General features: G+C 39.9%; 1 protein-coding gene across 1 annotated transcript in view; it reads left to right on the top strand.

The window, feature by feature from the left end:
- Positions 1 to 15,614, top strand: part of LOC149449251 (cytokine receptor-like factor 2) — a 33,566-nt gene extending 17,952 nt beyond the window's left edge. Inside the window, exons 3-6 of the mRNA XM_089693449.1 lie at positions 5,409 to 5,601; positions 5,762 to 5,861; positions 10,863 to 10,947; positions 14,677 to 15,614. Of these exons, the coding sequence (XP_089549575.1) occupies positions 5,409 to 5,601; positions 5,762 to 5,861; positions 10,863 to 10,947; positions 14,677 to 14,928 (630 nt within the window). The 3' untranslated portion in view covers positions 14,929 to 15,614. The remainder of the gene's footprint in view (positions 1 to 5,408; positions 5,602 to 5,761; positions 5,862 to 10,862; positions 10,948 to 14,676) is intronic.
- Positions 15,615 to 16,317: the final 703 nt, after the last annotated feature.

Here is a 16,317-nt window from a genome sequence, read left to right as displayed (position 1 = left end):
TTGTCACTGAGACTGTCTGTGAACATGTTCAGTAATGTTCAGTAACACCATGTACAGCTTTAAGGCATTTTGCATGCATGTTATTTAAAGATTTTTTTTTTATTTTCAATGTTCAGTGTTACCCTGGAAGCTACATGAAAAAACCCCTTCCAAACTATGTGGCATTTTATTTATTTTTTTCATTGATACATATCACCCATTTCAGTGTCCAACTTTCTTTGCCTTTTTGATGCTAGTTTGGTTAATAGCCAAAATTTAACAGCAAAATATGCCTTATTTAGGCTTCAATGGGATATTCTACAAAGTTCTGGTTTGCTGAATTTCCGAAAACATTTGCTGAACCCTTGGTGAATCAAACCTGGGCAGATTTGACAATCATTAAGTGTAGGTTCACACCTATGTGTTTTCCGTTGTGTTTTGCAGAAACGCACAGCAGTCCATTTAACATCATTTCCTATGGGGCAGGTTCACATCTCACTTTCACCCTGTGCATTTTTTTGGAAAGGGTCAGGGAATTTTTTAAATGCAAAAGAGCATTTTTAGTTCTATAGACTTCAGTGGAGATGCTGCAGAAAAGAACGTAGTGCGTTTTTGATGCAAGTGTGAGGCATTTTGCATTTTAATCTGGCCAGCAACAAGTTGGAAAAAAAAATGCAAAGAGCATCAAAAACATGGCAAAAAGCAAAACACATAGCAAAAAGCACTGCAGAAACAGATCAAACACAAACTGCATAGGTGTGAACCTAGCCTAAGGGCTACTTCTGAGTTGCAACACAGCACCTGGTGTGCACTGTGGTCCCGAAGGATGACCGCAGTACTGATGTGGTGACCCAAGTACATTGCACTGTTAATTTGTTTTAAAACAAACTTTATTGAAATGATGCACAATCATTTTATTAATTTCAATTGGCCACCACATGGTGAGAGGCTGTGGATTGCCTTGCTCTACGGTGAAGAAAGGTACTGCACACAGTACTTTTTTCCCACAACCCCCCGTACACCAACACAACACGAAACAAGGTATTTTGCCTTCTCATGTGGTGAAAATGTGCTAAAATAGCCACCCAATGCATTCCTACCGCATCTGGTGTGAATGAACCCTAATACTGGGTTAGCAACCATCTCATAACAGCTCCGTCCCTTGTATGACTAAGTTGGTTTTGTGACTATTGAAATATTTTCCTATTATTTGTCTGAAAAACCATCTCTTTCTGTAGTTTCTGTGTAGTGCATGCTGTGTGATTTTTACAGTCTGCACTTCTTTGTTGCTTGCTGGGTATTCTATGTTCACTATGTGAATGCTGTGCTATGGTTGTGCACTTTCTATTGTGTACCCTCCAAGTTGTGTTCTGTGTATGGTGTGTAGGCTCTGTACTCCGTACACTCAGTGGTGTATTTAGGTTTTGTGCTGCCCTAGGCAACACAAAAATCATCTGCCACCACGGACACTGATCAACTCTACCACCCCTTCCCTCTCCCATGGAGAAAGCCTGACAATGACCAACAACACCCATACCCCCTCCTGGGAGAGCCTTCTACTACCCCCCCCTCCGGCGATAGAGAGAAATACACCCATCTTCACAGCTCCGGACATCCCCGGGAATGAGAGTCAGGCTGTACATACACCATCAAGCAGCCTGCAGTCCCTCTCAGATCCCACCTGGTTCCCTTCTTCTGGAGGGAGGTGCTACCCCCCCTGAAAAATGCCGCCCTAGGCAAGTGCCTTGTTTGCCTTATGGTAAATATACCCCTGCGTACACTGTGCAACTTACATATGCCGTGCACACTTTATGCTGTGTATGCTATGTGTGCCCTGTGCTATGTATGTACTATGTGCTAAGTGTGCTCTGTGCTGTGCATATTCTGTACTGGGTACACTCTCTGCATTGTATAAGGCATGCTGTGTACATTCTGTGCACTCCCTGAGCTCTGTTATGTGTGCTCTGTATGCTATGTTGTGCTGTTTGCTCTGAGCACTTTGTATACTGAATGTTTAATGTGTTTTATATTCTCTTTTTGGGATGAGTGATATGTGTGCTCTGTGATGTGTGTGCCATCCTTAGTATTTGTAATCTGTGCTACTGTATATACGCTATGGAGTTGGTTTGCTAAAGAAAAATAAAGAAAAATAGACAGAGATGCACTCTGCAAGTCCAGTTGTTCCAGAGCTTAGTAAACAAGGTGAAGCCTTGCTTTACAAAGAAAAGCCAATCACATGCCAGAAAAATGAAAACAAACAAAAAAAAACAAAAAACATTTGTGCTTGCACATGATTGGATGATGGAAGTCAGCAGAGCTTACCCTCATTTACTAAGTTCTGGAGCAACTTACAGAGTGTAACTGCACTTGCACAGTGCACAGTCTATTTGCTTTTAGTATGTCAGCCCTGTTATGTGTTCTTTGCTGTGTATGGTTTGTGGTGTCTTTGTGGTGTGTTTGCTCTGTACATGTGTGGGTTCTGTTTGAAATGTGATGTTAATCTGCCCATTCTCACACTCACAATCACTGCAGAGTCAGCGGATTCCAATGCAGACAGAGGTAATTATATAATCTTGCTCATGTGATAAACAATAGTATATGCAGTATACAGTATATACCTGAACCAACATAGAAAACCCTTTTGGGAATTATAAATTATTCTCAATTGAACACTGTCACAAATAATGCATGCATGTGAAGTTATCATATGCAGTATTGTTTAGAACATTAACCTCAGTGTCTTATATGTTCTGAACTTTGAGTATGCACTATTTATATGCTTACCAAGTAATGGACACATAGAACTGGCAATGCTTTTCCTGGATATTGGTGGTATGCTGCAAAGTTGTACAGTCATGCATGAAAATATATTCACTAACCTTACAATAGTTGGCATGAGTAGAAGAATGCTCATATAACAAGTTTACTGGATTGATTTGCTTCTGGGCAGTTTGTTATATCATTATGACAGTTTACAGATTTCAACATTGTTTTTGCATTAGGGTTTTCTTGACGGGCAGCACATTGGCTATCTCAGGGTAGAAACAAAAGGAATTAACATGATAAATCAATAAGGAATTGATTCCTGGTGTATCTGGATTGAACATATGCTCCTTTTAAACAGGCTCACTTGATAAGAAACCCTTACCAATCTTTAGATGTGGTGGAGGCATTAGTTTTCTCTTTTTCAGGCTTTGTCCTTTTTTTTTCACCAGGTGATCATGCCAGTAATACCAGGTAGAGAAAAAAAATATGTATACGAGCGCGCCTAATTGCAGCAGCTATACATCAGGTTACCATACACCTTAAAAATACCATAAATCAAAAATGTAGCGCTACAGACCCAAGATATTCCAATGAAGACAGATAGGTGATTCATGCGAATAAATGTCTAAACAAGCATAACAGTTCATAAAAAGGGTGACTTTTAGTGATTTCTTCTCTGTCCTGCACTTCTGGTGCTCAGGCGTTGTGCAAAATAGTGCACACTCACCAGAACGCCCAGGAAAATGAGCGTTTAGTAATTATATATTCCCCTCATAGACATCAGCCGGTCAGGATAAGATAGTATGCTAGCCTCCCTCAAGAGCTCCTGGAAGTTACTGTTAGACATTTATTCGCATGAATCACCTATCTGTCTTCATTGGAATATCTTGGGTCTGTAGCGCTACATTTTTGATTTATGCCAGTAATACACTTTCTGTCCTAGGGTGATAACGCTCACTAATTGGGTCTATAAATATCACTCCTCTAATTAGACAAATGAATATAGTCATCAATAAAATGTTCATTTGTAATATTTTGTTGAGAATCGTTTACTGACAATGACTGCCTGATTTCTGGAACCCATGGACATTACCAAAGACTGGGTTTCCTCCTTTCTGATGCTTTGCCAGGCTCTAACTGCAGCTGTCTTCATTTGTTCTTTGTTTGTGGGTCTTTCTGCCTTTAATTTTGCCTTCAGCAAGTTAAATGCACAATCAATTGGGTTGATATCAGGTGATTGACTTGGCCATTGCAGAAAATTCCTATTCTTTTAATTCAAAAGCACCTGGGTTGCTTTTGCAGTGTGTTTTGGATCATTGTCCATCTGTACCGTGAAGCACCGTCCAATCAACTTTGCTGCATTTGGCTGAATCTGGGCTGACAGTATATCTCTAAACACTGCAGAATTCATGGGCTGCTTCTGTCTTCTGTCACATCATCAATAAACAACAATGACCCAGTGCCACTGGAAGCCATGCATGCCCATGCCATCACACTGCCTCCACCATGTTTTACAGATGAAGTTGTGTGCTTTGGATCATGAGCTGTTCCAAGCTTTCTGCACGTTTCATCCATCCAAAGAATGCTTTTTCAGAACTGGTCTGGCTTTTTTAGATGTTTTTTTGGCAAAGTCTAATCTAGCTTTTCTATTCTTCAGGCTTATGAATGGTTTTCACCTTGTGGTGAACCCTCTGTATTTGCGGTCATGAAGTTTTCTCTTGATTGTAGACTTTGACAATGATATGCCCACCTCCTGGAGAGTGTCCTTCACTTGCCTGGATGTTGTGAATGGGTTTTTTTTTTACCATAGAGAGGATCCTGTGATAATCCACCACTGTTGTCTTCCGTGAACGTCCATGCCTATTTATGTTGCTGAGCTCACGAGTGCCTTTTTCTTACCTGAGAATGTACCAAATTGTTGAGGTGGCCACTCCTAATATTGCTGCTATCTCTCTGATGGATTTGTTTAGTTTTTGAAGCCTTACAATGGCCGGTTTCACTTGCATGGACAGCTCCTTTGAACGCATGATGTAGGTTCACAGAAATATATTCCAAATGCAAATACCACACTTAGAATCAACTGCAGACCTTTTACCTGCTTAATTGGTGAAGAAATAGCCCACAATTGGACATGAAACAGCTTTTGATTCAATTGTCCAAATACTTTTGGTCCCTTGAAAAAGGGGGGATGGCTACTCTTAAGAGCAGTCATTCCTAAACCCTTCCTCCAGTTTGGATGTACATGCCCTCAAATTAAACCTGAGAGTGTGCATTTTCAGCCCATATCCATTATATAACTGTAGCTTGAATATGTTTTGGTAAATACCTGAAAAAAATATATGGACCTAACTGTATATTGTAACCTCCAACATGGAATGACATCAGATTGCACAGACAAATGAACTCAAAGCTTTGGAAGTTGGCCAGGGTGGCAAGGACATTAGGAAAGTAAAAATTAGCAAGGGAGAGGGTGATGGGCTCTCAAAAGAACCTACAATGCCATTGCCAAGAATGGAAAAAGTGATAGGTGCACCTTATTATTTGGATTTTGAAAAGGTTGGGTTGATGCATGACCTTAAAGAATTAAAAACTTTTCACAAGTTACATTCATGGTGCAAAGTATATTCAGTTTATTGGAATATTCTTTTTATTTTACTTAACAGATAAATAAAACATCGAAAAGTTGCACCCCAAGTACCTTTTCAATCCAGTGTTCTTTTAGTATCTCAGAGCTGGATGCAGAGAAATGCTATGAAATGCAAGCACAATTTCAAGTACGGGAGTCCTGTTTGTTTTATTACACCCTTAAAAGCCAGTGGAGCAACACTCTGTTCATGAAGAATGACAGTCTGTATGGTAGGAATTCCTATAATTTAGTTTACACATTTTGGAGAAGTTATATCAATGATCGCCAGTGTTCACCTGTTATTATTTGTGTTTGATTTTTTACAATTGTGTTTTTCGTTGACACTGTTTTTACTAGATGCATGTCCTGAAGTTGCCACATACAAGAGAGAGTCAACAATGGAGATGCAAAGACTTGCCATCATTTTGCTTTCAACGCTTATGTCTGTAGTATTTGTTTTAACAATATTCATTGGATGTTTTATGAAGAGGTAAATGAGTTTCATTTGATGGGCTGAATGTAATTTTATTTCATAAGGACCTTATGACTTGTGTATACCCTTGCTCCTATGTAGATATGTAGAGAGAAATTGACAGTTGTTTTAAGGAGTGGATGCTGTGTAATTTATAAGCTGTAATAGAACTTTTGTAAGCAGCTCGGAACATGGAGCATAATTATGACTTTTTATATCCTGAATGTAGAGCTACATTGCAGCATTTTAATGAAGCAGTGCAGAGTTTATTGCCCAAGAAATGGCAGTTCTATTATTTATAAGAGTGTTATTCCCTTATAAGCAGGACAAGAGTTGGGTTTGAAGCAAACTGTCAGTATGCAAATAGACTAAATGAAAATTGTACATTTGCATTGAATTGCTGAAAATAGAAAAATACACCAACAACTACTGGAATGGTTGATGTACATTTCTTTTTGCTTCTTGTGGCTTCCAGAGGGAACATGTCCCCAAATACAGCAATCTATTGCCAGGTAAAGTGGGTAGACACAAAAACTGGGAGTGTCAAGCCAAGGAGGCATTCAACATCCTGTCCTGTGTGGAGCCTGCCCACATAGCCTGATGTCATCAGTGAAGGCGATACATATTTTAAAAGCCCCACAGCCAAAGGCCTGGGAATGCTATGTCTGCCAGTGCCTAAGCCGGAATCGGGGAGATGCATCCCAAAACAATATACTACAGAAAAACCCACAAAGAAGGATATAGCACCTCAAAAGCTACCACGGCAGTATTATTTATTACCTGTTTGGTGCCTGTCAGGTGGCCGGCTCAGAAAGTCTCGGAGACACCACTGAGGTTTGGAGAGCATAGCGGCACGTCAAACATTAGCGGTTGATTATACTGCATTGACTCACACTTGTTGGGGTTGCGGCTGCCCCCTCCCTCCGCTCCTTCCTCCTTTAGTTGGGTAATATCCAGCATATCCACATTGGGACTCAATGCTCTGTTTTACACAAGAATCGGGGCAGACATCCACATCTTCAACAATTGGCACTGCTACAGAGGGACTTTTGGGGGACCTTGTTTCATCTGCGCAGGACAGGGGGACCTATGGGGAGGGGTGGGTGGGGTGCTCTGGAGTTGAGTGGGGGCCTGTCAGGGTGGTACTTTGGCTGTGGGGGGTGCAGGGTGGATGTAGGGGGGGGGACTGGTGTGCAGTGGAGATGTGGAGGGGGAGATCGGGTCGGGGTAAATGCATTGAATATATATGGTATGATATGTAAATCTTCACATTTATTGCATCTACAATAAATACTGTCATGGTAGCCTTTAAGGGGCTATATCTTTCTTTGGGGGTTTTTCTGTAGTGTACAGTCTATTTGCTTTTAATAAATCAACCCTAATGTTTCTCAATAAGTTCTCTTTTCACTATAAATATTTCATGCAATTTTAAAAAACAAAATATTTTTTTTCTGGCAGTTGAAATATTTGCTTACTGCTCTGTCAATTGCAAAAACATGGTGACACCCTTTGCTTGACACCTTGGCATCCTTATTCTGATAAAGAACTTCCTGTGTGTAAGAAACTAATAGACCCATACTTGGACAAATCCCCCTTGCTGTCTGAATGTCTCGTCTTGTGTAGTAAATACCATGCATTCATGACATCTTTTTTCAAATATTTGAATTCCTTTAGAAACTGCAATCACATCATGAGAATGACTGCTAATCATTATACAGAGGTGCAGGTAAAATAGCAAATGAAGTAGTAAAGTAAGGGTAAATTTCAGGTATTGCTCATAGAAAAAGGAACAGGTGCTGCATGCTGCCAGGCAAGAAGACAACAGGCACTCACTGTAAAGTGGCTTTAAACTCAAAAGCAAACATTTATTATATTGCACCTTACCAATTCTTAGATGTGATGGCTTCCTTTATTCTCACCTGGTGATCCTGACAAAAAGTCTAATATTTTTCAACAGAACAAGCTGTTCTGCAGATATAGGAGTTACAGGGCTGAGACAAACCATTTAACACTGACAGGGGTGCTTACAATGATCAGTTTTATTTATTTATGCAATACTTTTATCCCAAAATGAAAAAAAAAACATGTTGCTGTAACTGATTATATTATGTTAGCTGGAATTCAGCTTCAATTTTTAGTGTATCTAAATCTGCTAGTACATCTAACACCCCCCCTTCCCCAGATTAACAATTCTGCTGTCCAAAGGTGCCCCTATGCTTCTTCATCCAGAGTGGAGGCACTCTAATGCAGGAGGCCTGTTACTGGCTAGGTCACTAAGTGAAAACAGCTTTTAAGTGTTAACCCCTCAGTGACCTGTATGAATTGTATGAGATTGTCTTCAAGAGCATGTGCATCAGTTCCTCTGTGATAAATATTCAGAGTGTGTGCATTATCCCCTTAGTGTCCAGCCCTTAGCACACAGGCTTTAACCCCTTAGCACCCTGTCCCAGCTCAGTTGCAATAACCCCTCAGTGCCCATTCCTCTGCTTATATGTGCTAAACTTACGGTGTCCGGTTTTATGTCCATTACTTCTTCAGTGTTCAGTCCTCAGGCATGTATGTTAACCTCTTAGCACCCAGCTCCCAGCTCATGTAGGTTAACATGTAAGGTCCACAGCAGTCAGTACCCAAAGTATATGTTTTAGCTAGGGTTGCCACCTCATCTCTTTACCTGCAAAAAATATGTGCATTTATTATTTTTGTGCAAAAGATGAACTTACCCTTTAAAGCTAGGGTTGCCACCTCATCCCTTTAAAACCGAACACATAATAATTACACAGGTTCTGTGGCTGATTAAGGTGGCAATTAATCTCACTTAGTGCCTTCTCTGTATTAAATTAGCCTCAGAACCTGTGCAGGCAATATGTGTTCGGTTTTAAAGAGATGAGGTGGCAACCCTAGCTTTAAAGGATAAGTTCATCTTTTGCACAAAAATAAAAAAATGCACATATTTTTTGCAGGTAAAGAGATGAGGTGGCAGCCCTAGCTAAAACATATACTTTGGGTACTGACTGCTGTCAGGTAAAAAAATGTGCATTTATTATGTTTGGCTGCAGGAGCCTGTAAAGCATTGCACCAGTGATCAGCAGTTTGTAGTGACATTCCTTTGGTATGAATCAGCTAAGGTAACCAGACTTTGTGTTGTATGACCCCTTAACCAAGGCTTGGAGGCATTTTTAAATATTGTGAGACAACTAGACAACTTTAAATACTGCATATATTACCCACTGTCATACCCTTCACACTCCTCTCCTGCATCATACCTTTTACACTTTTCTCCTGCATATACTACCCACTGTGTTATTCTTCACACTCCTCTCCTACATATAATACCCGCTGTCTTACCTTTTACACTTCTCTCTTGCATATACTACCCTCTAACTAAAACATGTTGCGCTCCCAATCTCTAACAAACTTATAAATGAGCGACTTCAAATTATATATCCATGAAAAACAAAACTTTTTTAGTTATATGGTCTTTTTTACACAGTTTGAGTATGTGATAAATGTTAGTGATCCAGAGGAATATTTAAGTGGCTCGCAAGTTACACACACATATTTTCTATATATTACCCTCTGTCATATCCTTTACACTCGTCTCCTACATATATTACCCGCTGTCATACCCTTTACACTCTTCTCCTGCATATACTACCTGCTGTCATACCCTTCACACTCCTCTCCTGCATATACTACCCGCTGCCATACCTTTTACACTCCTCTCCTGCATATACTACCCACTTTCTTACTCTTCACACTCCTTTCCTACATATAATACTTGCTATCAGGGACGGACTGACTCTTCGAGAACTCGGGCACTGCCCGAGGGCCCAGAGTCAGTAGGGGGCCCCATGAGATGCCCCTGGTACCTTTCATAGGCTTTTTTGGGTTTGGTTTGAGTGTGAGTGAGGACACAAGGGCCCCATAATCCCCTATTGCCTGGGGGCCCCATGAGTTGTCAGTCCGCCCCTGCCCACTATCATACCTTTTACACTTCTCTCTTGCATATACTGCCCACTGTCATATCCTTTATACTCCTCTCCTACATATACTACCCCCTGTCATACCCTTTACACTCTTCTCCTGCATATACTACCAGCTGTCACACCCTTCACACTCCTCTCCTGCATATACTGCCCACTGTCATACACTTTACACTCCTCTCCTACATATACTGCCCACTATCATACCCTTCACACTTCTCTCCTGCATATACTGCCCGCTGCCATACCCTTCACACTCCTCTCCAACATATACTGCCCACTGTTATACCCTTTACACTCTTCTCCTACCTACTGTCATACCTTTAACATTCCTCTCCTGCATATACTGCCCACTAAGACACTTCTACATTGTTGTATCGACAATCTTTCTTGTTCTTGCTACTTTATACATAAAAAAGACTGCATATCGAGAAACCCCTGTGTACAATGGATTCATTGAAAGATGCCATCACTTACAGATTGAAGGATAAAAAGTGCATAACAGGTAATATTATATTCTTTATTTAGGAAAAGCACTGTAGTAGCCTATCATAATAAAGTCATTTATAAATATTTCATGTTTTGGTTTTTTTAGGGGGATCTTTCAGAAAGTGTTATTGGTTAGAGAACCATTGGGGGTTATTTACTAATACTGGAGAGTGGAAAATCTAGTGCAGCTCTGCATAGAGACCAATCAACTTCCAGGTTTTATTGTCAAAGCTTAATTGAAAAAGCTGAAGATAGAAGCTGATTGGCTTCCATGCACCATATTCTGAGTGCTGAGTTTTAGAAAATCTCCCCCATTGTGTTCAAGCACTTTAAATCCCAAGCATTCTAATTATTATATTCTGAGCCTACTGATATCATGTACTTAACTCTGGCATGTGTGATGAAAGATAAATACTTTTAGCACAAAAGCAGACAGGATGCTTCGAAACCAACGCTTGCAAGATCAGTAATATGTCTGAAACAGATAAAAATAACGTGTCTTTCATGATCTGTCATATATATATTTATCTGTCTGCTCTTTTAACAGGGTGAAGAAATGTGTATTTCCTATCATACCTGATCCAAAAAATTCATTTTATGACTTGTATGACAGTCACAATGGATACCTACAGGTAACATTTACTGTTATATGTATATATATATATATATATATATATATATATATACATATATATATATATATTCAGTGTAGTGTCTCTTTAAATTTTCACACATAACATAAATGTTTTCAAATGTGCAAATTCACACTTATTCTTCACTTATTCACTTTCCATGACTTCTAAATTGGCTCATATAGTCAAATGTAAACAGTTGTTGGGATGAATTAATAAAAGGTAGTGAAATAAACATATAGAATACTGCACCAAGCTCTCTCCAGTGCTGGAAATGTATGTAGAGCTAACCTTGTGAAGGCCACTGTGTTTCTAGGCACCCATAAGCTCTGCACAACCAGACAACGTGCATTTTCCACACTTTCATCCACAGTCAGTGAACAGTCCATGAGCTTGTTTTTTTATTTTATTAAGGGATAACTTGGATAGGGTAATAGAGATTATGGGATGCCCGATTTGACTGAATCAATGCACGGGGGCAACTTACTTCCTATTTACAGAAACAAATCCTGGACTGTTCTTTTCATTGAAAGCCATCAGTCATTGCAGATCAGTAGCAACAGCCCCTTACGGGCGTGGGACTTGCAGCCACCCATTGAAAATCTGCTTGTCTTGTAAACTACATGAAGAGATGCCTCCTCTCCCCTGTAGGACTGCTCCCAGCTCTACAGCCTGCAAAGACTACCAGCCCTCCTGGCTGCTCTGAAGATCTCCCAGGACAAGGATAAAGGATTAAGCACAGCGCTGTCCTTTGAAAGCTTGCTACACGTGGCATTCTCTCCCCTTGTGAATCCCTGGGTGTGCTGATGTACTCACTCTGTCCTCCTTGCTCCCACTGCTCCTAGGCCTTGATCCTGTTCATTTCATACTACTGAATGGATCTTCCTGAACCATCCCAAGCCCAGCCTGGAGGTCAGCCTCCTTAGACCTAGGGGACCCCTCCCAGGCCACTGACAGTCTCCTCATCACTCCATCTTTCGCCTGACTCCGCAGCCGGCCTGACTATCCCATGTTTATGGGCTCGTCCACCACTCTACCAGGGCCTCCAAACCTGGAATTGGTTAGACCCCCATAAACATGCAGATTAGGTCTCCACCTATTGGCTTCTGGAAGGTTCCCATGGTCCTTCAGAACCAGGTGGAGGCGATAGTGTCCCAACATGTTAAGCCATCCAGCTTGCCTGGAGTAGCCTGACCTTAATCAGAGACTCACACAGTTATCATGAATCAAACACAATAGATTTGCCTGCATTATTCTACTAGCACACTAGCGGGTGCTACTTGTAGAGTACATAACCAAAAACCTGGACTCACCTTTTGGTTATGCGAGAAGCATTGCAGTAGCATGTATGTATTTTAGCCTTTCCATTATTCTTTATTCATCCACGTAAAACTGTTAACATTACTTTATGTAGAATAAAAAAAATATATACTGAAATTCAGATTAGTGGGTAAATCTGCATCATGTTTTCATCATTTGCTCAGTTTGAATTTTCTGCTTATGTGACAGTTTTATATTACATGAAATGTGTAACTACTCATGCAGGTGATAACTACACAATCATTAGGTATGACACAGACACATGCAAGCAAAGCACTCACAGGCACAGAGAGCTCACTCTTGCAGGTAAGATGATGTGTTTCATTACATGAGGACATTTATGACACAAAACTGAGGGCATGCATAGGGACCAGCTAGCTGAAGCAATGCATAGTAGCTAGCTGAAGCCACACTATGTGAGCCCATCATTACAAGGTTAGGCAAACAAACGACACAGGGAATGTAGCTACACTAATACCTAGTTTAACATATAAAAACAATGCCTTTAAGAAATAGAGATCAATGAATAAAGTCCAACAACCTATAGGCACCAAATAGGACTCACATTAATAAACTAAAAGCAAAATATTTTACTATAGGTAAGGAGCTGTTTTATTAACCTCTTCACGCCGGCCACACACAAATGTATGGCCTCCCGGCGTCTGGGCCTAGATGCCGAGCGGCTGCACATAAAAACATATGTGCTGAGAGCATGCGCCCTGCACGCTCCCAGCACACATGTCCGGTACTCACGGAAAGGTCCCGGTCTTCTCTTTCGCTCGGGACCTTTCCCGATCATGTGACCGCTGTGACGGCACATCACTGCGGTCACATGATCCCTAAACCCCGCCCGTCCCGCCTCCCGACTTCTGAAATTATTAAAGGGCCGGGAGGCGCCGGTGAGAAGGGGTTAAACAATTCCACATATGTTGTTACTTTTGTCAAGTTTAATCTGTTAAAAAATGTACCCAACAGTGAGACAAAGGACATCAGGAGAAGAGGGCTTACCAATCCCTGTTATTGATGGGAATCATTTCCAGAATAAAATCCTCACTTCATTTTAAAATGTAATGCCTGTATTGCATAGCAAATGCTAATAATATTCGAGGTCAAATCAGATGATCTTTCTACTGTAAGAGTTCTCCTCTTGTGGCCCTACGCTTTTACCTCTTCTTTGAACTCCATAATGTCTTTTAAAGTGACCCTGTTGCTACAGAAATAAACAAGCAAATTCTCCCTGCAAAAGAAGTTTATTAACGCATACTGTTTGGCAGACTTTCTTACTGCATGCCATGGTTTCTCCTACCAGCCAATACACTATGTACAATGTCCTTTAGAGACATAGTGGCTGGTGGATGGAACCACAGCATGCTGCAAGGGACACAACATCCTACACATCTGAAAGTGCTGAACAAAAAAAATCTAAAAAAAAAATAAAATGAAACTTTGTGTCTATAACAGCATCATTTATTCATACAATAACAGTTGCATAGAGAGGGCACCCATCAATATAGTCCTTCAGAAGTTTAAAAACATATAACTTGAATTTAGCAGATAATCACTTGATAATACATAATAAACATCACAACAATAAAGCCCTGTATATCTAGGGGTGTTCATTTTTTTGAAGCAGGGCTGCTTCCTTAGGACCCAATATTGTTGGGCTGTGCATCACAAATTTCATTGGCTGGTGGTCACTAAAATTTGACACAATCTTTAAAAAATCACATATAAAAGTACAGAAATGTTTACATTACACTGAAATTACAATCAAACATATCACATCTATAACCAATATTATGTTCATCTTATTCTTTATAATTAATTACAAACAGTATCCAACTTAAAATGAACTTGTCTGTCCCTTGGATGATTGTATAAATAACTAGATATGTATAGCAAAGCACTGTCCCAAGTTTAGGCACATCTGAGCCACCCTGCTCATATTGGAGAAAAGGCAGACTTAAAAGACCCAAAAGGTTAGAGCTTTTAGCTCCAAAGGGACCTGGAGAGGAAAAAGGTGAGCAACACAGGGGGGCTACATGGAGAAATAATACTCAATAGCAGAGGTTGTATGCCAAAATGGCAATATCTGCCACCACCATATTCCAAGGAACTGCAGGAGACTCCCCTCCACTTCCATGTCCCCATCTCTGATATAACCAAATATGTTGAATAGCAGCTGTAGTTCTGCAAGAGAGTGAAGACTGGTGTTTGAAGATTTCCAACTCCATGGAAATCTTCAAACACTGGAGTAGTACAAATCTTTTTCTGTAGGGTCTCTTCGGTCTTTTTTTGTGTAGCAATGGAGTAACTTTGATATATACAGATATGACCAGGTAGTATATTTAATCATTTGTGTGAACAATTATTTCATTTATCCATTTCCATGCATGTATGTTAATCTAGGAATGGATGAAAGCATCAAGAAATAATGCACAGCTTGAAAAAATAGAATCGATTTTGGATGAGCAAGATGGAGAGCAAATGTCGACATTGCTTAAAGATAATGTGGCTGTGATCTTGGACAACCAGTGTTTGACTGAGGAACCAAAGGACTCTGCCATGATTACAACCGCACCACATGTTCAGAACGTATCTGATGCTTGTTTTAGAAATATGAACTTCACAATGAATGACAGCATGTATGTTATGCTTTAAATAACTGCAGTAGTACTGAAATGTGCAAACACAATGTAGATTGACCTCACATAAAAAAGTGATAGTTGCATTGATGTTTGTGGTTAAGCAAATTTTCATTCAGATGACAAAAAAACTAAAAAAAGAGAGCAAGATATGCTTCTTCAAGCTGCAGTAATCTACAATAAAGGTGAAATGTTAGTACTAGCAGACCGAGAGATTATTATGGGGGATAAAAGCACAGAGGTCCAGCACTGGCACATAATGGTTTATTCTGCCAGCAATAAAATTTGACAAACAATTTTGGATAAAATGCACATCTTTATAAAAACTGATGTCAAAGGGATTACTATGCTACTTCATTAGTTCTTGTTTTCGATTGACATACACCATCTTGCCAAAAGTTTTGGGACACTTGCCTTTACATGAACTTTAATGGCATCCCAGCCTTAGTCTGTAGGGTTCAATATTGAGTTGGTCCACCCTATAACAGCTTCGACTCTTCTGGGAATGCTGTCCACAAGGTTTAGGAGTGTGTCTATGGGAATGTTTGACCATTCTTCCAGAAGCACATTTGTGAGGTTAGGCACTAATGTTGGACGAGAAGGCCTGGCTCACCAAATATTGATTTGATTTGGATTTCTCTTCTGTTCATTTAATTTCCATTTTGGTAATTAATACAAATAAACTATGAAAACTTCTATTTCTTTTTTTGTTATATATCTTTTATTAGATTTTTTTGGGTACAAAATACATCAAATACAGACATGTCTGGATAAGAAAAAAAAACAATAACAAGCTTCTCCTACACATCCCAAAAAACCTCATATCATAATTTCCCTACTCCCCTCATCCCACCCCTTCCCCCCCCCCCAAAATTTCCTAAAACTGCGCCACTTTCCTGTTTTTTTCTTCATCTTTGTCAGTCTATATCTGTATTCCCTTCCCCCTAGCCCATTTTCTCTGTGGGGCATCCTTAAAAACTCCCCCCCATACTCATTTACTTCTTCCTGAGCAGTTCATAATATCTTTTAGTTGTTTTAAAGACCAATCACTTACTCCATATTTTACTAAATTTTACCATTGTATCCTCTTCAATAAGACACAACTTCTCCATCCTATAAATGTTATCTACTCTATTTACCCAGTCATTCATACTTGGTGGGTCAGGGGCAAGCCAACATTTCAGGCCCTTAGCCGCACTAATTAGATGGTATAGTACGCTATCCTTGCGTAGTTTTATAGAATATTCAAATTTTATAAAATAAATAAATCCATGGGTCTCTCTGTATAGTAGTCCCACATACTTCCTAAATATATTGTAATACTTCCTTCCAATATTCTTGTATCTTTGGGTATTATCACCATATATGTATCATTGTACCCTTTCCCCCACAACCTCTCCAACAT

This window comes from Staurois parvus, unplaced genomic scaffold (assembly GCF_062004578.1).
Source record: "Staurois parvus isolate SC_StPar_1 unplaced genomic scaffold, SC_StPar_1.0 ptg000634l, whole genome shotgun sequence".
Lineage (NCBI taxonomy): Eukaryota > Metazoa > Chordata > Amphibia > Anura > Ranidae > Staurois > Staurois parvus.
Note: the sequence above shows the minus strand (reverse complement) of the source record. Positions and strands in the feature narration are given on the sequence as shown.